Below are 26,543 nucleotides of genomic sequence, written 5' to 3' on the forward strand. Positions count from 1 at the left end.
AAGAACCAAACCAGAGTTTAATTTTCATTGCTATTTGCTGGAGTGACTGACTTAAGTGAAATCGCCATGCTGTAGTCAACCCGTCTTTTGTTGGTGGGCTACAGTGCAGCATTCTCCTGATAGCTGCTTAAGTCCTGTGTTGGCTATGGTGAACGTGTGTGGCTTTCTGGGCTCTTTATTGTGTTCAGACTGTCTGAGTGGAGCTGTATGAATGGATGGGTGATGAATGGAAGTTCAGTGGACTTGAGTCTTCATCTTTTCCTCGTGTACACAGGCTGTAGTAAAGAGCCTTTTGTTCAGGTTCTCCAGGGCCTCGTTGTTAATTGAGGGCCGTGGAGGATGTGGTTTGGATGCAATGTTACAAGTGTTGCAGATTAGAGACTGAGTGCAGTATATGGGCTTGGAGCCTAAGAATTCGTTTCCCTGTCACGACCTGTAATCGTACAGCGATGATCCTTCTGTGAGACTCCAGACAAGTGTTACCCAGCGAAGAATGGTGACTTTTGTTATTTTCTCTCTGCTCTTGATGTGTGTATTTTTTCCCATCAAGTTTTTTTTTGCACAGATAATTTATGTTTGGAATGATTTACCCATGTGTGTATATACCGCTTTTTTAATATACTGCAGGATCTCTTTCTCTTCCCCCATTCCCCTATTTTATAGGGGCATTTTTTCCACTAAAACAAAAAAAGTATTTTTAACCCATTTTCAAATCCAGGAACGTGGAATAAATTTCTGCATACTTTTATAAATGAAATTGCCAGTGGAATTGCAGGATGAGAGGGTGGGAAGATGTCATTAAACTCTGTGACTACTTCATCCGCCACAACTTCCAGAAAATAAGGCGCCCCCGCACGTTTCCTATTCACTAATGCCTGCAGGCTGGTTTCTTTTTAACTGTACAATGCTGCGTATTAAAGGGAAAGTACAATGTGCCCCATAATCCTAAACATATACACGGGGAAATGTATTAACTGTTGTCTCTCAATCCTCAAAACTGTTGGAGGCACATTTTATGTAAAGGTTCCCCTGCTGTGAGATTGTGAACTGAGTGATTCCCCATGGCCACTGCTTTTAGCTATAAAGTCACACCAAGGGGAATTTCACATAAAATGTTAGCTCCCAATGCTTCTGGAATGAAAGACACCGGTAGATGTACCATTATTAGGACGACTGCTTGTGTGGAGGATAAATGCCAACATGGACTGGTTGGGCCAAACGGCCTGTTTTTGTCTTGTAACTTCAGTGTAATATCTTCCTTCATATCATTTCAGGATTATGAGGCAACACTTGTCCTTAAGTAGGATAAGTGAAATGTTTCAGCTGAATTTCGTAGCATTATCTAAATGACTAACAGTTTTATAACCTTGCATCTTTTGATGTAGAAATACTACTGCAGGTCTGGAATGGTTAAATCCTTAGATGCAGTTGGAGCAGTCTGTTCACATCTGAAGTGTTGGGTAGTCCCTGAAATTAGTACAAACAGTTTTGTTGCTGTACGCAGGCAGTGGTGTTTTGCGTACTAAGTCTTGCACAGATATCTTGGCGTGAACGATGTCGATGGTGAGCGTTTTGATTTTTAGCTTGTTTTGTAGGGTAAAACTGAGGATCCTATCGCACCATGTTAATGCTCCCTCATGTAATCCTGAAGCATAGGATTCAGGAGACATGTTTGTGATGCACTCGGAGTGCTGTTTAATTTCATGGGTTTACTTTGCCATTGTGGTATAATGGATGCCATTTTCATGTGAATGGCATGACATTCGTTCTGTTGGGAACCAGTTTTGTTTGGAACATGATTTTAAATTTAAGTAGCAATGCACTTTGTTAACTTTGCATGTCATTATCTGGCTCCCATCACAAACAGTCCTCACTGCTAGCTCAAGCATCCTGACCTGCCTACAGTGTTTGTAAAAGTGGGAGGCTGATGCATCCTTTTACTTCAGTAATATTGCTGGAATGTCTCAAATGCTCTCTTTGGGTAATCCTGTACTTTGAGTATTTGAAAGCGGATATTCACCCACCTCCCTCCCTAGTCCAGGACCACTGAGATTAACTAATTGTAGCACTCCTATCATTGCTAAATTCAGCACAGACCACAGATCGAACCTCACACCTAATTCTGCTTTGATATTGCTCTAGTGCCGTGCTTGTGCCACTGGCTGCTTGTGGCAACACCAAAGTTGGCCATTGCAAATCTGACAAGTTTATTTTAGTGTTGCCGCTATCTGCGTGAGACCCGTACGCATGGAGCTGGCCGCTCAAGCACAGCACTATAGTAACAGAAAAGTGGATGAAGTCCGTACTCCATCAGGGAACCAGGAATTAGAGTTTGGACATCTCAAAGAAAGGAAGAACTTGCATTGAAATGGCACCATCCATGTCCTCAGGATGTTCCAAAGTGCTTCACAGCCAATTAATTACTTTTAAAGTGCAGTCTTTGTTTTAGGGAAACGCGGCAGCCAATTTGAGCACAGTGATTAGATAAATGACCAGATCATCTATTTCTGGTGGTGTTGGTTCAGAAAGGAATGTTGACCAGGACACAACTCCCCTGCTCCTCTTCAAGTAGTGCCATGGGATTTTTTACATCCAGCTGAACAGGCAGACGGGACCTCGGTTTATCGTCTTGTGAAAAATGGCACCTCTGCCAATGCTGTGCTCCCCTAGTACCGCACTGAGGTGTCTAGATTTTGTGCTCAAGCCCTGGTTGGGGGCTTGTAACCATTATCTTCTGACTCAGAGGTGGGAGTGCTACCACTGAGCCAAACTGATGTACCAATAGTTTGATTTATCATCCCACTCTCGGTTGGGCATGTATCGTTGGCGTCGGTAGTTAAAGAGTTGATAGAAAAGTGAAATAATGAAGCTGAAATTAGTATTGGTGCGCCTGGATATAGAATTCTTGGCATGCCAAACCGGTTGTACTAGATTACTTGGTCAATTGAAATGAGTACAGTCTTCCTACACAATAATCAGAAGTGAGGCCTGATTGATGTTTCCGCTGAAGAATTGAAAATCCATTTCTCTCTCTTCAAGCAACTTTCGTCTGCTACCAGTATATATCCACAGATGTGGCCTGCTTCTGGCAGTGATCTGTTGAATATTCAGTTATCTGCTGTACTTGAAATTCTTTTTCCCCATTTAACATCTTTGAACTGAAACAACATGGACATAGAAAGACTTGCATTTATATAGCGCCTTTCATGACTTCAGGATGTCCCAAAGCGCTTTACAGCAAATGAAGTACTTTTGAAGTGCAGTCACTGATGTAATGTAGGGATCGGGGCAGCCAAATTGTGCACAGTAAGGGCCCACAAACAGTCATGAGATAATGATCAGATTATCTTTTTTTTTAGTTGAGGGATAAATATTGACCAAGGAGCACTCCCCTGCAAGTAGTGCCATGGGATCTTTTATGTCCCCCTGAGAGGGCAGACAGAGCCTTCGGTTTAACATCTCACCTGAAACACCTCTGACAGTGCAGCACTCCCTCAGTATTGCACTGGAATGTCAGCCTAGATTTTGTGCTCAAGTCTCTGGAGTGGGACTTGAACCCACGACCTTCTGACTCCATGGTGAGAGAGCTACCACTGAGCTACGGCTGATGTGGAGTGGCTTGAATGATCATGAGAGAAAGTCTTGTTCCCATGGTCTGTAGCTGAATTACATTTGGTAACAAAAGAGCAAATTATTTCTAACTTCAAAAAAATAATTGGTGCACAAAAGGCTTGTGTGTTTCTCTCTCTTGCCTTGTATTTTTTTGCCAGTATTTAGAATTTGGACAAGTGCCACTTTATGTTTAGTCTTTTTTTATAGCAGTAGATGTAACATATCAAAAATGAATTCCATTACAGAAGTGTTTACTCATCTAGTTCAGTATTTCACAATGACAGTGAGATGTCAAACGTGGGCAATTTGCAAAAAAACGTGGGTGAGGGGAAGATGGTATCAAAACCTGTGGAAAACGTGGGCTCATCGGAAGATGGGTAAAGGAGCAAAGGTTAAGATGGTTATAGTTCAGTTTTTGTGTGGAAAGTGTTCGCTCCCTTCCCTCTGTCTGTGTGTATATATATACACCATTAGAACTTTATTTTTTCCCTTTTGGGAGGGGGTTGATGGCCTAGTTTTTACACAGTTTATTTATAAATATTAATCTGTTGCTTCAGTAACTTTGTAAAATGCTCGTCTAGTTTTTAACCAAATTTTGCAAGTATCTTCCACCTCTCAGGCAGTGGGTTTCCATAGAAAATGGGCGCTCCTGGAAGTTTGTGTACTTTTTTTTTCTCGTATCCAAGGAATTTCTCGAACATTTTGCCTATAAACAGTGGTTACTGCTTCAAAAATAATATAATTGGTTGATCAGCCCTTTGGAAGGTGCTATGGATGTGAAAGGCACTATATCATTGCAAGATCTTTTCTATTTTGGTTGACTACCTGCTATAAATTTCAATCTATCTCTGAATTTAACCTTGCAGTCGTGGAATTCTCTGATATCTTGCCCTTATTTTCTTTCTGAAATGCCGTATCTGTTGAATAATTTTTTTGTTTGTGTATGAGTCAATCTATAGTGGGGGTATTCAAACTATGTCCCAGGGGCAACATTCAGCACGTGAGCCCTGGCAGCCCAGCACTAGAGGCCAGGGCAACCCACAGGCCAAATCTGGTATTAAACGTACAAAGCTGGTTTCATTGGGAGCTGAAAATCATCATAGTTGGAATTGGCTTTGTGCAGTTAAGGTGAGAAGAAGCACGACTCATATCTGGAGATCTAGGAAAGGCTGCTTCCTGATTTAGACCCATCAGGGACCAGCCTTTTTCCATCTGTCTCCAGCCCTCTTCCCATTTTTCAAACTTCAGGGGATGAGGATGGAGGGGAGTGAGTGGGAGTTGGGGGGGTGGGGGGGGGGTTGCGAAGAAAGATGGGGTGAGGATGCGGTGGGGGGGGGAGAAAAAGATTGGGTGAGGATGGGGGTAGAGAAGCATCAGGTGAGGGGAGAGAAGGTGAGGGTGGGGGAGGAGGAGGAGTGGGGGAAGAGGAGACAGGGGGAAAGGAGGAGGAGCGGGTGAGAGGAGGAGGAGGAGGAAGAGGACTGGTCGAGAGTGGGGGGGAGAGGAGGAGGAGGAGGAGCGGGCGGGGGTGCGTGGGGGGAGAGGTGGAGAAGGAGGAGGAGAGGGGGAGAGGGGGAGAGGGGGGAGAGGAGAGAGGATTTGGTGAGGATGCTTCCAAGAGTGGAAGAGCTTTATTTTATGTTTGGGATCTTTGAATTTTTGTGTACAGGGTCTTGTTTTTTTTGTCTATTAAAAATCAAGATTTTTAGTTTGTGTTGTGTTTTTTTCCATCACAATCCTCCTGACAAATCTACTGTTTTAGAGTAACAACTGCTTTGCCTTCTGAGAACTGAATCGATAACTAATTCCCATATCTAAATATATTATGCAAATAAGACTATTGGAAAATCAATGTATTCAGTCTGTACAACTTTGTGTGATCAATATCAGTATTCACTTAGTTCGGTGCTTTCATAGCTTTTTATCACGGCAAGCAAGAGCCAAATGAATGGATGTTTCAACTCCTATTTGCCTCTATAAACGGAGATTGCGAAAAAGAAAAACACATTAAATTAAGCATTTCTGCTGGCTTACCTTCCAAGGTAAACTTTTCCTTCTATTATAAACTGTCGGCAAAAATGCAGTCAGCAGCGATCACAAAACATGGTGATTCAGATCTATGACCTCCCTTTGAAGCAGTTTTAGGAAAATGTGCAGTCTCTTTTTACCCTGCATTCGAACAGGGTCAGGAGCCATAATACCTGTGAGTGGCCCCGAAGCCACCTCCATTGCACTAAGAGAAGCGGTCAATGTTTCCTTCCTGCGGATGATACCACCCTACATTATAAATAGGTAGTCGGGCCAGAAGCTCGGAGGACCCATAACAAAATCGAGCCAAAATATATCAGGAAGGGTGGTTGCATGATTTGAAGTACTGACTTGTCCCCTAGAAAGAAAAAGACTTGCATTTACATAGCGCCTTTCAGCACATCCCAAACGCTTTCCAGCCAATGAAGTAGTTTTGAAGTGTAGTCACTGTTGTAATGTAGGAAATGTGGCAGCCAATTTGCACACAGCAAGATCCCACAAACAGCATTGTGATAATGACCAGATAACCTGTTTTTAGGTGTTGGTTGTGGGATAAATATTGGCCGGGACAAATATTGGCCAGGACACCGGGGAGAACTCCGCTGCTTGTCGTCTTCGAAATAAGGTCATGGGATCTTTTACATCCACCTGACAGCCTAGATTTTGTGCTCAAGTCTCTGGAGTGAGGCTTCTGACTCAGAGGTGAGAGTGCTCCCGTTGAGCCAAGGCTGGTATAAATCCAGCTCAGACGGATAGATGTGAGGGTGTGAAATGAGAACAGGATCAGGCTCGGCTGGGATACCCTCCATGGTTGAATTACCTGCCAACACTTGGAAGTTTGGTGCTTATCTGAAGTCAAGCTTTTCCTCTTGGTTACATGCTCACTGTATTCAAATCAAAGCTTAAGTTGTATTTTTTTTACTGTGACTGGTTCTTTTCCAGGAACTTGCTCGGTCTTCCCTCCTCATGCAATACACTTTTAAAACTCAAAACTTGGTGTGACCCTTGCATTCCCTCCTACTCTTTTCAATTCAGAGGTGTCCTACATTAAGGGTCTTTGTTCCGGGTTTATCAATTTGAAAAAAAAACTACCTGGTATGGGATACGGAAATGTCACATGACAGCAAGGTTGTGAAAGCTTTTGTCTTTGTGGGCCATATAGGTGTGTACCATGGAGCTTGGGGGCTACTTATCAAGTTTTAAAACAATGTTCTCTTCAATGTGCATTAATTTTGAGTCGCAGATTTAAGATTTAGCCACGAATGAAGCAACAGTTCTGTTCAAGCCTCCAGGCCCACAAAATTCAGACAGAACAAGCCAGCGAATAAGAAATGTAATCGCAAGTCAGACCGAGTTGCCAGGGTTTGGGCTTGCAGTTTGGACACCCCTGTGTTGGACTGGTCTTTTGAGATTGGGATTAAGACATTGATGGGGCAGAGTAAGGAGCGCTTCATTCTGCAGCTGGATCTGCCACGGGGTGACTGAAATGGGAAAGTTAATTTCCCGCACTTCCATCAGCACAAAAATTCATAAAAACCAGTGTCCACATAGTGTAAATGAAGCCAGTGCAGCCATCAGAAGGAAGACGAAAACAAATTAGGGTTGTAAATGTAAGCCCACAAACCATTCGGCATCGGGGAGGAGGGAGGGGTTGTTGGTTCAAACAACTGCCTGTAGGAGCAGATAGAAGCTTTAAAATGACATACAATTTGCTCTTGTACTATTGCTCAATGATGTACTCAACAGGCTTTTTGTGAAAAGCAGCCAGAATGAGGGGGTGGGAGGAGAGTTAGAATGTTTGTCCAGGTGTCCACATCTGTTTCCTGCTGAGTGCCCCCCAGATTTATATTGTGATTATCTCCACAGTTATATTGGAGCCCATTGTCTAATGAAACTCTTAACATTTCAATGGCTAAACACATGTATTATGAGCGAGTTAGCAGTCCAGATGGATCGATGGTTTTGGTCTGGTGCACGTGGCCAGTTTTGGCTCTGAATGGGGTAGTATCGGATAATATTTTGGTGCTTAGATATTCATCAAATCAATCAGAATGTCAGCAGCTTAGGTTCCAGGCCTATCCTTGGTTTTCTTGCTTCTTGACCATATCAGTGGAGGATTTCCTCATTGTTGTGGAAATACCTGTATTAATTTTGGATGACCGGAGGGAAATTTGGTTGGAAGACCGGCAAAGAACAGAGGCACTTGTTGCTCAGACCCTCCCGACCATCCATCCTTCTAGGCTGAAGGAAGGTCAGATGGAGGCAGAGGCTAAGCAGGTGGGACATAATGGAATAATGCTGATTGCTTTCAAATGTGAGGAGGAGGAATGCTTGTCCAAGTTTTGAGGCCTAGCTGAATCTACCTCAGCTAATTTAGATTGCATTTATAGCCAAATTTCAATTGCGGAGCCAATGACCAATAAATTTGGCGCTTTCTGGTACTTTTTCCCGTTCGAGTAACATTGATTAACAACCCATGATCTGACTGCAGATGAAGTTCAGTGCCACGCTATGGTTAGTTTGATGACCAGTCAAATAATAGATTACTTCACTGCTGTAACTGTGTTTAATGTTGATAATCAACCGCAGATTAAATTTTAGTTATTTATGATATGATTCAGTCCTTCAGTTGAGCATTGTGGCTTTTGACATCGACCTTGACACCTGCAAAATGGTTCTCAACTGCAAAGCGTGCAAGTTATTTCCAGAGAATTTCATTTTTGGGTTCATATAACTGTTGTAAACCACTCCAGTTTGGTAACAATTCCAATGTTGTGCACCCTCCCCACCTGTACCACATAGAGCCATAGAAAAGATACAGCACAGAAGGGGGCTGTTCGGCCCATCGTTTCGGCGCTGGCTCGAAGAACAACCAGGTGCCCATTCTAATCCCACCTTCCAGCACCTGGTCCGTAGAGTTGAGGGTCCCTGCCTCTACCACCAACTCGGGCAGTGAATTCCATACACCCAACACCCCCTGGGTAAAAAAGCTTTTCCTCATGTCCCCCCTCTAATCCTTCCGCCAATCAGCTTAAATCTATGTCCTCTAGTTCTTGAACTCTCCGCAGGGGAAACAGGTACTTCCTGTCTACTCCATCTGGGCCCCTCGTAATTTTGTACACCTCAATCAAGTCACCCCTCTGCTCCAAGGAAAACAACCCCAACCTATCCAATCTCTCCTTGTAGCTGCAATTTTCAAGCTCTGGCAACATTCTTGTAAATCTTCTCTGCACTCTCTCCACAGCAATTACGTCCTTCCTGTAATGTGGTGACCAGAACTGCGCACAATACTCCAGCTGTAGCCGTACCAGCGTTTTATACAGTTCCATCATTACACCCCTGCTTTTGTATTCTATACCTCGGCTAATACGGACAGCATTCCGTATGCCTTCTTCACAACCTTATCTACCTGTACTGCCACCTTCAGGGACCTGTGCACATGCACTCCAAGGTCTCTCACTTCCTCTACCCCTCTCAATATATTTCCGTTTACTGCGTATTCCCTTTTACTGTTTGCCCTCCCTAAGTGCATTACCTCACACTTCTCCGGGTTGAACTCCATTTGCCACTTTTCCGCCCACTCCACCAACCCATTGATATCTTTTTGGAGTCTTCGCTAAATCAACTACACAGCCAATTTTTGTGTCGTCTGCAAATTTGCAATTATGCCCCCTACATTCAAGTCCAAATCATTAATATATACCACAAACAGCAAGGGACCCAACACTGAGCCCTATGGCACACCACTGGAAACGGATTTCCATTCGCAAAGACATCCATTGACTTTTACCCTTTTTCCTGTTACTGAGCCAATTTTGGATCCAATTCGCCACATTTCCCTGTATCCCATGGGCTTTTACCTTTCTGACCAGTCTGCCATGTGGGACCGTGTCAAATGCATTACTAAAATCCATGTAGACAACATCCACTGCACTACCCTCATCAATCCTCCTTGTCACTTCCTCAAAGAATTTAATCAGATTTGTAAGGCATGGCCTTCCCTGAACAAATCCATGCTGACTATCCCTGATTAAACCATGCCTTTCCAAGTGACAGTTTATTCTATCTCTCAGTATTGATTCTAATAGTTTGCCCACCACTGAGGTAAGACTGACCGGCCTATAATTGTTCGGCCTTTCCCTCGTACCCTTTTTAAACAATGGTACTACATTTTCAGTCTTCCAGTCCTCCGGTACCTCCCCTGTATCTAGTGAGATTTGGAAAATGATCCTCAGAGCATCTGCTGTTGCCTCCCTGGGTTCCTTCAATAGCCTAGGAAACAATCCATCCGGCCCTGGTGACTTATCAACTTTCAAGGATTCCAGTCCCTCTAGTACTTCCTCTCTCATTATGTTTACCTTATCCAATATTTCACACCTCTCTTTAACTACTACGTCCGGATCATCCCTTTCCTTTGTGAATACGGAGACAAAATATTCATTTAAAACCCTACCCACATCCCCTGCTTCTACACACAAGTTACCCTTATCATTCCTGATAGGTCCCACCTTTTCCTTAGCTAGCCTCTTGTTCTTAATGTACTGATAAAGCATCTTTGGGTTTTCTTTAATCTTACTAGCTAATATTTTTTCATGCCCTCTCTTTCCTTATTTCGTTTTTTACGTCATCCCTGTACTTTCTATACTCCTCTAGGCTTTCTGCAGTATTTAGTTTTCTGTGACAGTCTTAAGCTTTCTTTTTCTGCTATATCTTGCCCCGTATACTTCTAGACAACCAGGGGGCCACCCTTTTTCTTTGAGGGGTCGTGTCTGCATTGTACTCGTAGAATTTCACTTTTTAGTGCCTCCCACTGGCTTGCCACTGATTTCTCCTCAAGTAGTTGTGTCCAGTCCACTTTTGCCAAATCACCTCTTTGTTCTGTAAAATTTGCCTTCCCCCAATTTAAAACGTTAATTCTTGATTTAGCTCTGCCCTTTTCCATAATAATGCTAAAACTAACTGAATTGTGTTCACTGTCCCCAATATGGTCACCCACTGTCACTTCACCCACTTGCCCATCTTCATTTCCCAGGACTAAATCTAGAATTGCATCCCCTCTTGTTGGGCTTGTCACGTACTGGCTAAAAAAGTTTTCTTAGACACCGATCAAGAATTTTGCGCCCTCTGTGCCCCTCACACTGTTTGAATCCCAGTTGATGTTTGGATAGTTGAAGTCCCCTGCGATTATTGCCCTCAGAAATTTGCCTACATATTTGTTCTTCTATCTCCCGTTTGCTATTCGGGGGTCTATAGTACACTCCCAGTAGTGTGACTGCCCCTTTTTTTATTTCTTAGCTTAACCCATATGGCCTCGATTGATGACCCAATTAGCATATCATCCCTTCTCACAACTGTAATTGATTCTTTAACCAATAATGCTACCCCCCTGACAATTACAAATGACATTACCTGATCAAAAAGGCAGGCAGGTGACCAAAGTTCCAGCAAGTATTCAGCACTGGCTCTCAGTTAAGTCATCAGCTGAAAAAGCTCAATTTTTGTTCCACTTCCCTCCTTAACCTCTGCCTAGTGACTTGTGTGGGCGTCCTGACACTGGCGGGGGCTCAGGCTTTTAATGTATCAAATGTGCCCTCCTGATGTTTTGAATTGCTACAGTTTTAGTCGCAACTTCCCTTCCTCCTTCCAAAAGGTGGCCAGTGCCAACATCCCCTGCTATATCTTACACTGAAGCTTCTGAAGGGTATTGCTGTGTTGTGTCAATACCCTAGGCAATCGGCTCACAACCGTCTACATTTGGTGCGAGTCCAATTCACGACCTTGGAAGCCTCTGTGCTCCTTTATGTCTGCTATTTGTGATTTTGAAGTGATGGGATGTGGTTCTTTTTAATGAATGATTTCATGCCTGCCTTGTGAAACGAGTATTGCCTGTAAAATGCAGCGGCAACTGTTCTAATAACACACAGGAACCGCTGTGCATGTGCTAGAAGTTGAGCTTGTGGTGTAGTACAATTGCTGGTGCTCTATTGCTTCGCCTTCACACGACTGATCACCATATCTGTGGGCATGTACCGGTAGTGCAGTGTGGGCTTTCTTTATGACTAATAATTCTTAGAAATCAGCAGCGAAAAAAATATCTGAATGAAACTCTATTTTGCTTTAACCATGGTAAGGTAAGGATTAATCATTTCAACACTGCAAATGTGTGGTGTTGAGCCAGTGTTTCTATTCTGCTGTTACTGAATTCTCTTACAGTGCACCTGTTTGTAATTACAACTATATCTTGTCACGGATGAAACCCTGAAGTGGAGATTGGGTGCATCATTGTTTTTTCTTGCAAGGCACTCCTTTCTCTAATGTATCTATCCCCTCTGTTTTGTTTGCCCTATAATTTTGTTTGCCCTGTTTAACAAATGGTTGGAATCTCTCTTGTGGCTCATGTATGGTTCAGTGAATTGTGCTTCAGTGTATTTACAATTGGAGCCTGAGTGGAACTGTTGTAACTCCCATGTGATCATCTATTTTCAGCCTGAATGTGGAAGATCTCCAATACAGGTCAAAACAAAAAAAAATGGATAATGAAATTTGATCAGCCTCATTAGTTTTAATTGATTTATGTGCAAACTACTCGAATTATATTGCTATTGCCCAAATGTCTGCATCTGTCAGGGTTTCAGGGTCGTGTGGATAATGTTATCTAGTAAGCTTAATTGTGCCTTAGATATGGGAACTTGATCTTATCTGCCTACAGTTCGCTGATTCCCAGCTGTCTGCCTGAGGATTTCTGGTTTTCTTGTTGACCAACAAGCAAATCTTTGGCAATCCCATTTTTTGGGGAACTAATTGGAAACTTTTAACCTTTTAGCAAAAAGTTTCTGGAAGATATTCTTGGTACAGAACGGTGTGGTATTGAGGAATACAGATCGGAAGAGTCCTGGGTTTGATTCTTGGCTGATTTGAGCCCAGTGCACTCTTGATATCACCATCTCTCTTATTAAAAAAAACAGGGCTGGGTCTTTGGAAGAACGTCTGTGGTCTCCTCTATGTGGACAACATCTCCACTCCTTTAACTGATAACCAGCTCTAAGCAGGATTTGACCCATACAAGTACAGTGTTGCTAACATAAATGCCAAAGTTTAGCTACCAGTATCAAGCCATTGCTGCCAATGACTGGTCTCCCCTGGATATGAGCTTTGGAAGACTTGAAGCTGTAATTTCAAATGTGTCCAGAAATAGTGGTTGATTGTAGTGGTGACTAGTTCCATCTCCGGGCTGACATGATATAAAATTACATGTTGTGCATACCATGTTCTAATCCACAGCAGCCAAGCCACAATCTCTTGTTTAGTGGAGTCTTGTTTGACTACGCCTTTGGTACAATGCAGAAAGACTATTTGCACGCTACTGGATAACATGGTTGTGGTTATGTTCACATCTAAACGTTCAGGCAGGAGGAAGGGTGGCAGTAGTAAACAGTAGTCTGTTAACTTTTTTGAATTTTCTGGGACGTGGATGACTCTGACAAGGCCATATTTGTTGCCCATCCATATATTTGATCTGAGAAGATGGTGGTAAGCTTCCATTCTGAATAATTTTGTTTTTATAACTGAGTGGCTTTCTAGGCCACTTCGGAGGACAGTTAAGTGCCGAGAGATAACAGAAACTAGAAGGGAGGATTTGATGGAAAACAAAACGACCGTGTCTCTACACAGCTTGAATTTGATTTTTTTTGTATTAGCCTGTTTTTTTTTTAGGGATTTCGAGGGAATCTTTTTTTTTTGTATAAATCTTCCAATGGTTCAGTAAATGAACCACATGTGGTACAGCAATCATGTACACCAGTTACGATCCCTGACTTGTGCTGAGTTAGCAGATTTCTGGCAAAGGTGATGATGGGGACTCCAAATTTGGCATCAGAGTTCATTGATTCGTTAGAAGAGGGGGAAGTGACCATTGTTCTCTGCTGGAAGTGTGTGCATTTAGAGAACAGAATTGGGCTTGGCTGTGATGGCCCCTGTTGTCTAATCCCTCATCAGCATGCACCCACTGCAGGTATCTGTGGAACCATGACTGACCATGAGTCACCATCTGCGGGAAAGGAAGGAGAAGAGAATATTTCAAGAGACGATTCCTTAACTAATTTCTTGAAATATGGCAGTGGCTGGATTCAGCTTTAACAGTTATTCATTTGTCAGGCCCATCTACTTACTTGGATGGCAAATATCAACACATGGGTCAGAAAGCGTTAGTTCTTCTCACAGGAGAATTAAATCTTCCAATCCTCTTTAGATACGGGGGGTGGTGCCAGAGGACTGGAGAATTGCAGATGTTACACCTTTGTTCAAAAAAGGGTGTAGTGATAAACCCGGCAACCACAGGCCAGTCAGTTTAACCTCGCTGGTGGGGAAGCTTTTAGAAACGATAATCCGGGACAAAATTAATAGTCGCTTGGACAAGTGAGGATTAATAAAGGAAAGCCAGCATGGATTTGTTAAAGGCAAATCGTGTTTAACTAACTTGATTGAGTTTTTTGATGAGGTAACAGAGAGAGTTGATGAAGGCAATGTGGCTGATGTTGTGGATATGGACTTTCAAAAGGCGTTTGATAAAGTGCCACATAATAGGCTTGTCAGCAAAATTGAAGCCCATGGAATGAAAGGGGCAGTGCCAGCTTGGATAAGAAATTGGCTAAGTGACAGGAAACAGAGAGTAATGGTGAACGGTTGTTTTTCGGCCTGGAGGAAGGTATACAATGGTGTTCCCTGGGGTCGGGATGGGTTGGGTTGGGGGGAGAGAGAAGAGCTGGAAACTGCAGCTGGCCTGTACCTTGTCTTGTCCAATGTAAAGTGCTAAAGAGAACGTCGCTAATTTTATTCAATATCCGATCACCACTCACTCACCCAACATGCTGAACAATTGTTTGTTTTTTCTTAAAATTATTATTCCCTAAATTTCAGTTAGGAAAAAGACTATCTTCTCTAAAGTGTCTCTTGTGGCCCCTGTAAAAGTGCAGGTACTCATTGGACGGATTGGGTACAGCTGAATCCCATCAAACGCTGATCCATGAACATACAAGAAAGGACAGGAAATGACCAACTGTCCCCTCCTGACATGGTGCAATGTACCAACTCCCTCTCTCCCAACCAGTCTTGCAATCTCTTCAGACTGCAAAAAAAAGTCGGGGGGGGGGAAAGTCTTGGGCCAATTATGAAAAAACTCTCGAACCCCCAGAGGCAATTATGTAATCTCTCGGAGACCATGGTGATTGATATCACTAGTCCCAGTTAGCCCACCTACTTTCTACAACTCAAGATATCTTTCACTCGCAGGAACTCGTCCAGCTCCCTTTTGAAGGCCAGCAGCAAATCTACACACACCACACCTCACTGGCAATTTATTCGAGGTTGATGTCTTTCTGCAAAAAGAAGTATTTCCCAGCATTAAACCTAACTCTTTGGTTTTATAATTTGCACTGGTGTCCCCTCATCCTCCCCTGCCTATCTAGCTCAAATAACCTGTCCACATGGACAGAATCTTATCTTTTCATTATTTTGAAGACCTCAATCACATCCCTTCGAAGTCTATGCTTTTTTAGAGTAAATGTAACCCCAGTTCTGTGAGTCTATCCTGATGACGAAGGGCTCTTAAACTAGGTATCAGTCGAGTGGCCTTTCTCTGGACCTTTTTAGAGGGCCTGAATATCCCCCACTATGTGAGGGGACCAAAACTGGGCACAGTGTTGTAATGCAACTAAGCCAAGGTCTTTACAGGTAAGAATTGTACTTGTAGTTTTGTATTTAATTATCTTGGCTCTACACCCTATTCACCCTTGCAACAGCCTCTTGAGACTAGTTATGGATATCAGTGTTGCATGAACTACAACCCCCAGGTCCTCCTCCAGCTCAGAAATTGTGACGAGGCAACCCTGCATGGTATAAACCTGCCTGGAATGACGCTCGCCCAATACATCATGCTGCATGTTTCTATGTTGGCAGACATTTACCACACTCCAGGGCCCATTCCCCAGTGCGTCTAGATCTGCATGCAGACTATTCATTTCACCCAGGGTCCGAACTCTTACACATGTATGTCTGAGTCAGAAAACCTGTAGGCTGTTCCCCTGATGCCTTCATCCAGATCGTTAATGAAAACAGTGAAGATCAGCAGCCTTAACACCAATTCCTGCGGACTGCACTGGTGACCATCTCCCGGGTAGAATGGCTACCATTAGTAACTTCCCCTGCCTGCCAATCCCACCAGATGCAACCTACTTTAGTAGTTTTTTGTGGGTTCAAGAGTCAAATTTAGATGTGTTCAGATGTAGCAAGAAAGGATTGAGTGATATGTGAGAAGATGGCCGGTTGTATTAAGGACAGTCAATAAAGAAAGTGTTTGTTGGGCCTATTAGACTTTTCCAGTTCTAAAAAATTCTTACTTTTGGGGTTTCAGCTTGTAAATGAACTCAGTTGTTAATTTGACCAGATATGATTTGGGATCTATCCAATCCCATCATCTATTGGATGTGTCTGCTTTAAATATCCCCTTTGAGGTGGCTGTGAAGTGAAGAGGAAAGAATTAAGTTATTAAAGCTTATGCAATTAAATTTGAGACTTCTTACCTGTTCATATTCATTTGCTTGCTTTTGTGTTTGGGGGCGGAATGAGACGAGTGCTTGAAACTGTGTGGGTGGTTTGAACTTGTTTGGTGAGTTCACTAATGAAGACCAATTATGGCAAAATATCAGTGTGTTGTAAGAGGATTGGTTGTGGGGACAGATAAAGAGTGATTTTACATTTAAAAGCAATGAATGGATTTTTCTTTCTCAAAGTACCCTATGCTGAGGATGGATGGAATCCTACTACATCTTCACTAGTGCCACTCTATAACCAGTTGCTGGAAAATGTGTGAAGGCAGAGTATGCATTCAATGTATTCAGACTCCTCCCGGTGTACAACGCAGGCTAAAGACACTGGGAGTTATAGATAATATAGCTCATGTCTGGGGATATTACAGGTCTAGGACCTGAGAGGGAGGGGACTGAAACCTTCTCTCTAAATCCCAGAAATAGAGAGATTGTACTTCGTGGCCTCAGGTGACATCTTGTAGTTTCTGTATTATAATGTGTATTGCCTTGATACTGAGAGCCAGTGCTGTGTATTGGGCTGATCAATTGGATCATGCATGCAGATTGAATGGAAGTAGTCTTTGAATTTTTATGTTTTTTCTCTCTCCTGTGCATAGTTTTTCTATGGGAGAGAATGGGTAGAAGTAAGGTGACAAGCAAACTACACCTACAAAACCTCACTAGGGTGATGGAAACCTGGCCAGCAGTCACATGCCCATACCTTCCCACCATTGCAACGGTGGTAAGTCCAAGATAGTCTTTCTGTGATCCACTCTCTGCCAATAGCACTGCTGATCCGTAACTAGCTACAAGGTAGTGCGTAAACATGCCTCCCTCCCAAATTAACTTCTTGCCTCTGCTTGGCACCTTCATCTGGCAGCCACCAGAAGCTTGCTGTGTAAGGAGGTGCAGGTGTGCTGCTGTTCTGCTCTGTACACACAGACATGGCACTTGTTCCAGCAATAGCTGGAGCAGAACTGTGAGAGGCAATCTTTGTTTTTCAAAATAATTTCTGGACATTGTATGTTCATGGTGTGTTCCTGTGTTCTACACCCAGTATTAGACCTGATCAGATGGAATACTCTAGACCTGCAGCAACCCTGTGACGTGCGATGAGCTTTACCTGCATTAGGTAGTCGGGTTTTTACACTAGTCGTTGCCCATGTTAATTCTTAAGGTTTTTTAAAAAAAAAATCAGCTTGTAAGAAATATGTGGGAACCCATAGGCGTGGTCATGTTTATGTTGTTGAAGCTGTTGAGGAAGAGCTTTTTGTTTTCTAATAAAGATTAGGCTTGTAATAAGTCTGGAGGTTTTGCTTTGGATACCAGTAGATATCTGGAAAGGGTGATGTGTGAATACAACTTTAACCTTGAAACCCAAGGGCACCAGAAGTTGTACACTTCCCAGTGATGGTTGTAAAATTTGTTGGTTTTAAAAAATATATACAGGCGTGTCTTTTATCTTCTAGTTTATGAAAGGGCGAAACCTATAACAGCTACTAACATTCTAAATTTAGGTAAGGCCGACTTCAACGGACTGAGACAGTCTACAGTAAACTGGGCAAATCTGTTCATGGATATAATGACAGAAGATCAGTGGGAGGTGTTCAAAAAAGAATTTAACATGATACAGAACCAGTTTATACCCCTAAGGGGCAAGAGCTCTACTTGCCAAAAAAAAAGCCATGGATGATAAAGGAGGTAAGGGACAACATAAAACTAAAAGAAAAAGCATACAAAAATGCAAAAAATAGCACAGATCCTGGTGACTGGGAGAGATACAAAGAACAGCAAAGAGTGATAAAACAGATAGTAAGAGCTACAAAAAGGGAGTATTTAAACAGATTTGCAAGGGCTATCAAAATCAACACACACAATTTTTACAATTAGGAAAAAGAGGGTGGTCAAGAGTAATGTGGGCCCCTTAAAAACTGGTAATAGTGATATTGTAAATGGAAATGGCAGACATAATAAATAATTACTTTGTGTCAGTATTTACTGTAGAGGAAGAGAATAACATGCCGGACACTCCAAGGAAACTAATTTTGAATCAGGAATGGGGGCTCACCATAATTAACGGAAGCAAATTAACAGTAATGAAGAAAATAATGGCACTAATGAGTGACAGATTCCCAGGACCAGATGGTTTCCATCCTTGGGTTTTAAAGGAAGTAGATGAGAACGTTGCAGAAGTCCTAACTATAATCTTCCAAAGTTCTTGATTCAGGAACCATTCCTTTTAGATTGGAAAATTGCATATGTCACTCTGCTGTTTAAGAAAGGTGAGAGAGAAACTAGGGAATTATAGACCAGTTAGCCTAACATCTGTTGTCGGGAAATAACAAGAGTCTATAATTAAGGATAGAGTGACTGAACACCTTGAAAATTTTCAGCTGATCAGAGAGAGCCAGCATGGATTTGTAAAGGGTAGGTCATGCCTGACGAACCTGATTGAATTTTTTTGAAGAGTTGACTAAAGTAGTGGACGGGGAATGTCTATGGATGATGTTTATATGGACTTCCAGAAGGCATTCGATAAAGTCCCTCATTCGTGACTGTTAGCTAAAGTTGAAGCTCATCGAATTGAGGGCAGATTATTGACCTGGTTAGGAAATTGGCTGAGTGGCAGGAGACAGAGATTAGGGATAATGGCAGGTACTCAATTTGGCAGGATGTGATTAGTGCTGTCACACAGGATCTGTGTTGGGGCCTCATCTATTCACTATTTATTAATGACTTAGATGACGGGATAGAGAGCCACATATCCAAGTTTGCTGATGACACAAGATAGGCAGCATTGGAAGCATAAAATTACAGAGAGGTATTAATAGATTAAGTGAATGGGCAAAACTGTGGCAAATAGATTTCAATGTAGGCAAGTGTGAAGTCACTTTGGCCCTAAAAAGGATAGATCCGACTACTTTCTAAATGGTGAGAAGCTCGAAACAGTGGAGGTCCAAAGAGACATAGGGGTCCTTACACATAGACCATTAAAATGTCATAGACAGGTACAGAAAATAATCAAAAAAGCTAATGGAATGCTGGCCTTTATATCTAGAGGACTAGAATACAAGGGGGGGTAGGGGTTATGCTACAGCTGTACAAAGCCCTGGTTAGACCACACCTGGTATATTGTGTTCAGTTCTGGGCACCGTACCTTAGGAAGGATATATTGGCCTTGGGGGGAGTGCAACGTAGATTAACTAGAATGATACCTGGACTCCAAGGGTTAAAATTACGAGGAAAGATTACACGAACTAGGGTTGTATTCCCTGGAATTTAGCAGATTAAGGGGTGATTTAATCAAAGTTTTCAAGATATTAAGGGGAACTGATAGGTTAGATAGAAACTATTTCCGCTGGTTGGGGAGTCTAGGACGAGAGGACACAGTGATTTGGACTTGAATGCAGGGGACACGATTGGTAAATTTACAGACGACACAAAAATTGGCTGTGTAGTTGATAGTGAAGAGGAAAGCTGTAGACTCCAAGAAGGTATCAATGGGTTGGTGGAGTGGGCGGAAAAGTGGCAAATGGAGTTCAACCCGGAGAACTGTGAGGTAATGCACTTAGGGAGGGCAAATAGTAAAAGGGAATACGCAGTAAGCGGGAATATATTGAGGGGTAGAGGAAGTGAGAGACCTTGGAGTGCATGTGCACAGGTCCCTGAAGGTGGCAATACAGGTAGATAAGGTTGTGAAGAAGACATACGGAATGCTGTCCGTATTAGCCGAGGTATAGAATACAAAAGCAGGGATGTAATGATGGAACTGTATAAAACGCTGGTAAGGCCACAGCTGGAGTATTGTGCGCAGTTCTGGTCACCACATTACAGGAAGGATGTAATTGCTGTGGAGAGAGTGCAGAGATTTACAAGAATGTTGCCAGGGCTTGAAAATTGCAACTACGAGGAGAGATTGGATAGGCTGGGGTTGCTTTCCTTGGAGCAGAGGAGGCTGAGGGGTGACTTGATTGAGGTGTACAAAATTATGATGGTCCTAGATAGAGTAGACAGGAAGTACCTGTTTCCCCTGGCGAAGAGTTCAATAACTAGAGGACATAGATTTAAGCTGATTGGCGGAAGGATTAGAGGGGACATGAGGAAAAACCTTTTTACCCAGAGGGTGATGGGTGTATGGAATTCGCTGCCCGAATTGGTGGTAGAAGCAGGGACCCTCAACTCTTTTTAAAAAGTACCTGGACCTGCACCTAAAGCTGCAGGGCTACAGACCAGGTGCTGGAAGGTGGGATTAGAATGGGCACCTGGTTGTTCATCGAGCCGGCGCGAAGAATGGCTCCCTTCTGTGCTGTATCTTTTCTATGGTTCTATGGTCACAGAGCAGCCATGATCTCACTGAATGGCGGAACAGGCTTGAAGGGCTAAATGGCCTATTCCTGCTCCTATGTTCCTATGATTTACATTCTTTCTCAAAAAGATAGGCGATTTCCTCTCTTTTCCTTTTCTTTTATCATCTCTTCCTGCCTCAATCCCAGCCCTCAAAAATTTGGAACCATTTTTTTGGTAGGGTCTCTGCAAAGTCATGAAACTAATTAGTTTATGCACAATTTCCATACTGGTAGCTGATATTAAGAATTAATAAACCTGGCCCCTACAACACTTTAACAAAACTGCTAGCAGACATAGAAAAGCACTTCTGACATATTTTCATAAAGGTCTGAGTCCCTTGCCTTCGTGTCATTCCTACTTCTTGCAAGCACTGTGTGGGTTTTTTGAGTATTTGTCAGGGAATGGAGATGGCTGCCTTCTGTATGTAATCAGCATCAAAAGACACCATCATCTACTGGATTGGGAGCCTGGACCTTAGTTTAATTTCCTTTCCAGAAGATAATCATGCAATTCTCTCCTTCGCCCGAGAAGCAGTGGGACATCTGGATATGAGTATTTTGGACTCCACGATTCTTTAGCACCCCACTAAAGCTTGCAGGTGCAAATAGATAGCGAACACAATGGGGTAAAATATTAATGCAGAATTGAGGAGGTGTAACAATAATGCTACTGTATGTGGGGTGAAATCGATATACTTGTGTACCTGATGTATTCTGGCCCCACTGTCAAATCTACTGGCCTGAAACCTCCTGGAAGAATTTCATATGGCACTAACCATGGCAGTAAAACAGTACTCAAAATGCTTGTTACAGATATTTGTAAACAATTTTACAACACCAAGTTATAGTCCAGCAATTTTATTTTAAATTCACAAGCTTTCGGAGATTTTCTCCTTCCTCAGGCAAATGTTTCAAGAGCTCCTTGAAGCCTACGCATTTATACATATTGAACAATACATGGTGTTTACAGACTGCCCCTGCAACTGCCCGTTGCCAAGGCAATCACCGTGTTCAGACAGAGAGGTGTCACCTGCAGAACCCCCGAATACACATTCAACAAAAAAACAAACAGGGAAAAAAAACAGAGAAAAAAAACACAGAGAGAGGCAGAAACATCCGGAAGGCAGAGAGAGCCAGCAAATGACCCATTATATTAAAAACAGATAACATTTGTTCGCTGGTGGGGTAACGTGTAGCGTGACATGAACCCAAGATCCCGGTTGAGGCCGTCCTCATGGGTGCGGAACTTGGCTATCAATTTCTGCTCGACGATTTTGCGTTGTCGTGTGTCTCGAAGGCCGCCTTGGAGTACGCTTACCCGAAGGTCGGTGGATGAATGTCCATGACTGCTGAAGTGTTCCCCGACTGGGAGGGAACCCTCCTGTTTGGCGATCGTTGCGCGGTGTCCGTTCATCCGTTGTCGCAGCGTCTGCATGGTCTCGCCAATGTACCATGCTCTGGGGCATCCTTTCCTGCAACGTATGAGGTAGACAACGTTGGCCGAGTCACAGGAGTATGAACCATGCACCTGGTGGGTGGTGTCATCTCGTGTGATGGTGGTATCTGTGTCGATGATCTGGCATGTCTTGCAGAGGTTACCGTGGCAGGGTTGTGTGGCGTCGTGGACGCTGTTCTCTTGAAAGCTAGGTAGTTTGCTGCGAACGATGGTCTGTTTGAGGTTGGGTGGCTGTTTAAAGGCGAGTAGTGGAGGTGTGGGGATGGCCATAGCGAGGTGTTTGTCCTCATTGATGACATGTTGAAGGCTGCGGAGAACATGGCGTAGTTTCTCCGCTCCGGGGAAGTACTGGACGACAAAGGGTACTCTGTTGGTTGCGTCCCGTGTTAGTCTCCTGAGGAGGTCTATGCGATTTTTTGCTGTGGCCCGTCGGAACTGTCGATCGATGAGTCGAGCGTCATATCCCGTTCTTACTAGGGCGTCTTTCAGCGTCTGTAGGTGTCCATCGCGTTCCTCCTCGTCTGAGCAGACCCTGTGTATTCGCAGGGCCTGTCCATAGGGGATGGCCTCTTTGACGTGGTTAGGGTGGAAGCTGGAAAAGTGGAGCATCGTGAGGTTGTCCGTGGGCTTGCGGTAGAGTGAGGTGCTGAGGTGCCCGTCTTTGATGGAGATTCGTGTGTCCAAGAAAGAAACTGATTCTGAGGAGTAGTCCATGGTGAGCTTGATGGTGGGATGGAACTTGTTGATGTTATCGTGTAGTCTCTTTAGTGATTCCTTGCCGTGGGTCCATAGAAAGAAAATGTCGTCGATGTATCTGGTGTATAGTGTTGGTTGGAGGTCTTGTGCAGTGAAGAAGTCCTGCTCGAACTTGTGCATGAAAATGTTGGCGTATTGGGGTGCGAATTTGGTCCCCATGGCTGTTCCGTGTGTTTGGGTAAAGAACTGGTTATCGAAGGTGAAGACATTGTGATCCAGGATGAAGCGGATGAGTTGTAGGATGGCTTCCGGAGATTGGCTGTTGTTGGTGTTGAGTATTGATGCTGTCGCAGCGATGCCGTCATCGTGGGGGATACTGGTGTATAGTGCCGAGACGTCCATCGTGGTGAGAAGTGTTCCTGGTTCAACTGGTCCGTGGGTACTGAGTTTTTGTAGGAAGTCTGTAGTGTCACGACAGAAGCTGGGGGTTCCCTGTACGATGGGTTTCAGGATGCCCTCGATGTATCCAGAGAGGTTCTCACACAGGGTTCCGTTGCCTGATACGATGGGACGTCCGGGTGTGTTGGCTTTGTGTATCTTTGGGAGGCAGTAGAAGTCTCCCACGCGGGGATTACGTGGGATGAGAATGCGTAGGATGCTTAGCTGGAAAAGTGGAGCATCGTGAGGTTGTCCGTGGGCTTGCGGTAGAGTGAGGTGCCATCCCCTATGGACAGGCCCTGCGAATACACAGGGTCTGCTCAGACGAGGAGGAACGCGATGGACACCTACAGACGCTGAAAGACGCCCTAGTAAGAACGGGATATGACGCTCGACTCATCGATCGACAGTTCCGACGGGCCACAGCAAAAAATCGCATGGACCTCCTCAGGAGACTAACACGGGACGCAACCAACAGAGTACCCTTTGTCGTCCAGTACTTCCCCGGAGTGGAGAAACTACGCCATGTTCTCCGCAGCCTTCAACATGTCATCAATGAGGACAAACACCTCGCTATGGCCATCCCCACACCTCCACTACTCGCCTTTAAACAGCCACCCAACCTCAAACAGACCATCGTTCGCAGCAAACTACCTAGCTTTCAAGAGAACAGCGTCCACGACGCCACACAACCCTGCCACGGTAACCTCTGCAAGACATGCCAGATCATCGACACAGATACCACCATCACACGAGATGACACCACCCACCAGGTGCATGGTTCATACTCCTGTGACTCGGCCAACGTTGTCTACCTCATACGTTGCAGGAAAGGATGCCCCAGAGCATGGTACATTGGCGAGACCATGCAGACGCTGCGACAACGGATGAACGGACACCGCGCAACAATCGCCAAACAGGAGGGTTCCCTCCCAGTCGGGGAACACTTCAGCAGTCATGGACATTCATCCACCGACCTTCGGGTAAGCGTACTCCAAGGCGGCCTTCGAGACACACGACAACGCAAAATCGTCGAGCAGAAATTGATAGCCAAGTTCCGCACCCATGAGGACGGCCTCAACCGGGATCTTGGGTTCATGTCACGCTACACGTTACCCCACCAGCGAACAAATGTTATCTGTTTTTAATATAATGGGTCATTTGCTGGCTCTCTCTGCCTTCCGGATGTTTCTGCCTCTCTCTGTTTTTTTTTCTCTTTTTTTTCCCTGTTTGTTTTTTTGTTGAATGTGTATTCGGGGGTTCTGCAGGTGACACCTCTCTGTCTGAACACGGTGATTGCCTTGGCAACGGGCAGTTGCAGGGGCAGTCTGTAAACACCATGTATTGTTCAATATGTATAAATGCGTAGGCTTCAAGGAGCTCTTGAAACATTTGCCTGAGGAAGGAGAAAATCTCCGAAAGCTTGTGAATTTAAAATAAAATTGCTGGACTATAACTTGGTGTTGTAAAATTGTTTACAATTGTCAACCCCAGTCCATCACCGGCATCTCCACATCATGTTACAGATATGGTGTTTGTCGCACTTGCTGTCTCGTGTGTATTTGAAAGCTCGTGTCTGTCTCCAGCTGTTGTTTAGCTGATGTTCCTGCTGTGATTACCTGTTTTCTTTTCTTCCTTCCGTGTCCCCCTCCCACTCTTTGTGTGACCCTTTAAAAACTCATAAATTCCAATTTCCTCAATGGAGTTCCTCAATATTCTAGCGTGATACGATTTTACAAAAATTGCACGTTGCCAAGGGTTTTTGTTTACACCTCTCTGCCACCTCCAGCCAAGCACGGTAGATGACCTGCTTCTGGGCTTTGTCCCCTGGTACTGTGAACTTGCCATAAAGTAGTGTGATGTGGAGATGCCGGTGATGAACTGGGGTTAACAATTGTAAACAATTTTACAACACCAAGTTATAGTCCAACGATTTTATTTTTAATCCCACAAGCTTGTGGGATTAAAAATAAAATCGTTGGACTATAACTTGGTGTTGTAAAATTGTTTACAATAAAGTAGTGTGGAAGAGTGCCTCTGTCGTGTTGAAGTATCTGATTTCTATTTGGTGCCTTACAGCAGGATGAGGCGGTAACTCAATGTAAGGGGCTGATGGTGCCATCTTGAGCTCAACCTTACTCCATGTCACAGTTATAAATTTCGTTATCATCTAAAGGGTTAAAAATTCCTGTCTATTCATTTTATGTAAAACTTAACATAGGAAGCGAGTTGCAGGGATTTGATTTGGCATCGGTAGCTCATTTTAAGTTAGGTGTTTTTCCAATATTTCTCTCCCCAATGCTTTGAAAGTAATTATTTCTGTCTGTCTGTCTTACAGGCCACCAAGCAGTTCCTGGAGGAGATCAACAAATGGACAACACAGCATGGTGTTTCTCCCCTCTCCTGGAATGCAGCAGTCAAATTCCTAATGGCCAGAAAATTTGATGTATACCGTGCCATTGAGCTCTTCCACTCATACCGGGTAGGCTGGATATCTTTGTTAATGGGGTACCTGCAAGATCAAATAGATAACACAGGACTTTGAAGAGTGGGTGGCAACACCAGGGCTTTTTTAACCTAAAAAATATTGTCCTGCAGGTGTGTGTGTATGTATATATGAGAGAGGATATACATTTCATACACTGAGCAATCTATTTTGGGGGAAGGCATCTGATAACATAAGCCTCGTTTTGTAGATTACTTTTGTAAGGCCCACCAGGAATACTATCTTGCATTAATTTTCCTATGGCTGTTTTTGTTTTTCCTGACCGTTGATGTACTTTGTTTATGCATCCTGTTCCACTGTAGGACTTATAATTATGCAAATATTTAGCAGTTACATCATAATCACCCAGTTTATTTTTTGCAAATAAATGACGAGCAAATGTGTTCAAACAGTGAGGGCTGATACTGGCAGCAGCAGCCCTTGAACCCTGACATGGGGAGGGAGCTGAATGAACTCAGTTCAAGGTTTAACACTCTGTTATAGGGAGTCTTGCAACTCTACTTTAAAAAAAAACCCCAATAAACTAACTTGTTTTTTGGAGTTTTTTTTGTTCTGATTCGTGTTGGACTTTGTTTAGAATATTAATGTTTACTTGAGTGCTGACATCTCACTGGGATTGTTGGTTTGGAGGAGTTAAAGCCCAGTGGTGGGAGGCAGTTGAAATATCAACATGAAATGCCCTCCCTCACTCTGTTGGATTCAGTAACTCTTCATAACCAGCAACACCACTGAAGCCATCAGCACACTCGGCTTTAAGCAACTATTCAAAATAAAGTGGGGGGGGGGGGAGGGGGAATATAATTATTTTTAACAATTCTTTCACATTGGCAAGAGTTGCTTTAAAAATGGACATGTTGCTCTCTCATCTTTCTTGGGCA

General features: G+C 43.6%; 1 protein-coding gene across 1 annotated transcript in view; it reads left to right on the plus strand.

Moving 5' to 3' along the window:
- Positions 1–26,543, plus strand: part of ptpn9a (protein tyrosine phosphatase non-receptor type 9a) — a 159,933-nt gene that overhangs the window by 29,245 nt on the left and 104,145 nt on the right. Inside the window, exon 2 of the mRNA XM_067973358.1 lies at positions 25,498–25,641. Coding sequence (XP_067829459.1) covers positions 25,498–25,641 — 144 coding nt within the window. The remainder of the gene's footprint in view (positions 1–25,497; positions 25,642–26,543) is intronic.

Source organism: Heptranchias perlo, chromosome 38 (assembly GCF_035084215.1).
Source record: "Heptranchias perlo isolate sHepPer1 chromosome 38, sHepPer1.hap1, whole genome shotgun sequence".
Taxonomy (NCBI): Eukaryota; Metazoa; Chordata; class Chondrichthyes; order Hexanchiformes; family Hexanchidae; genus Heptranchias; species Heptranchias perlo.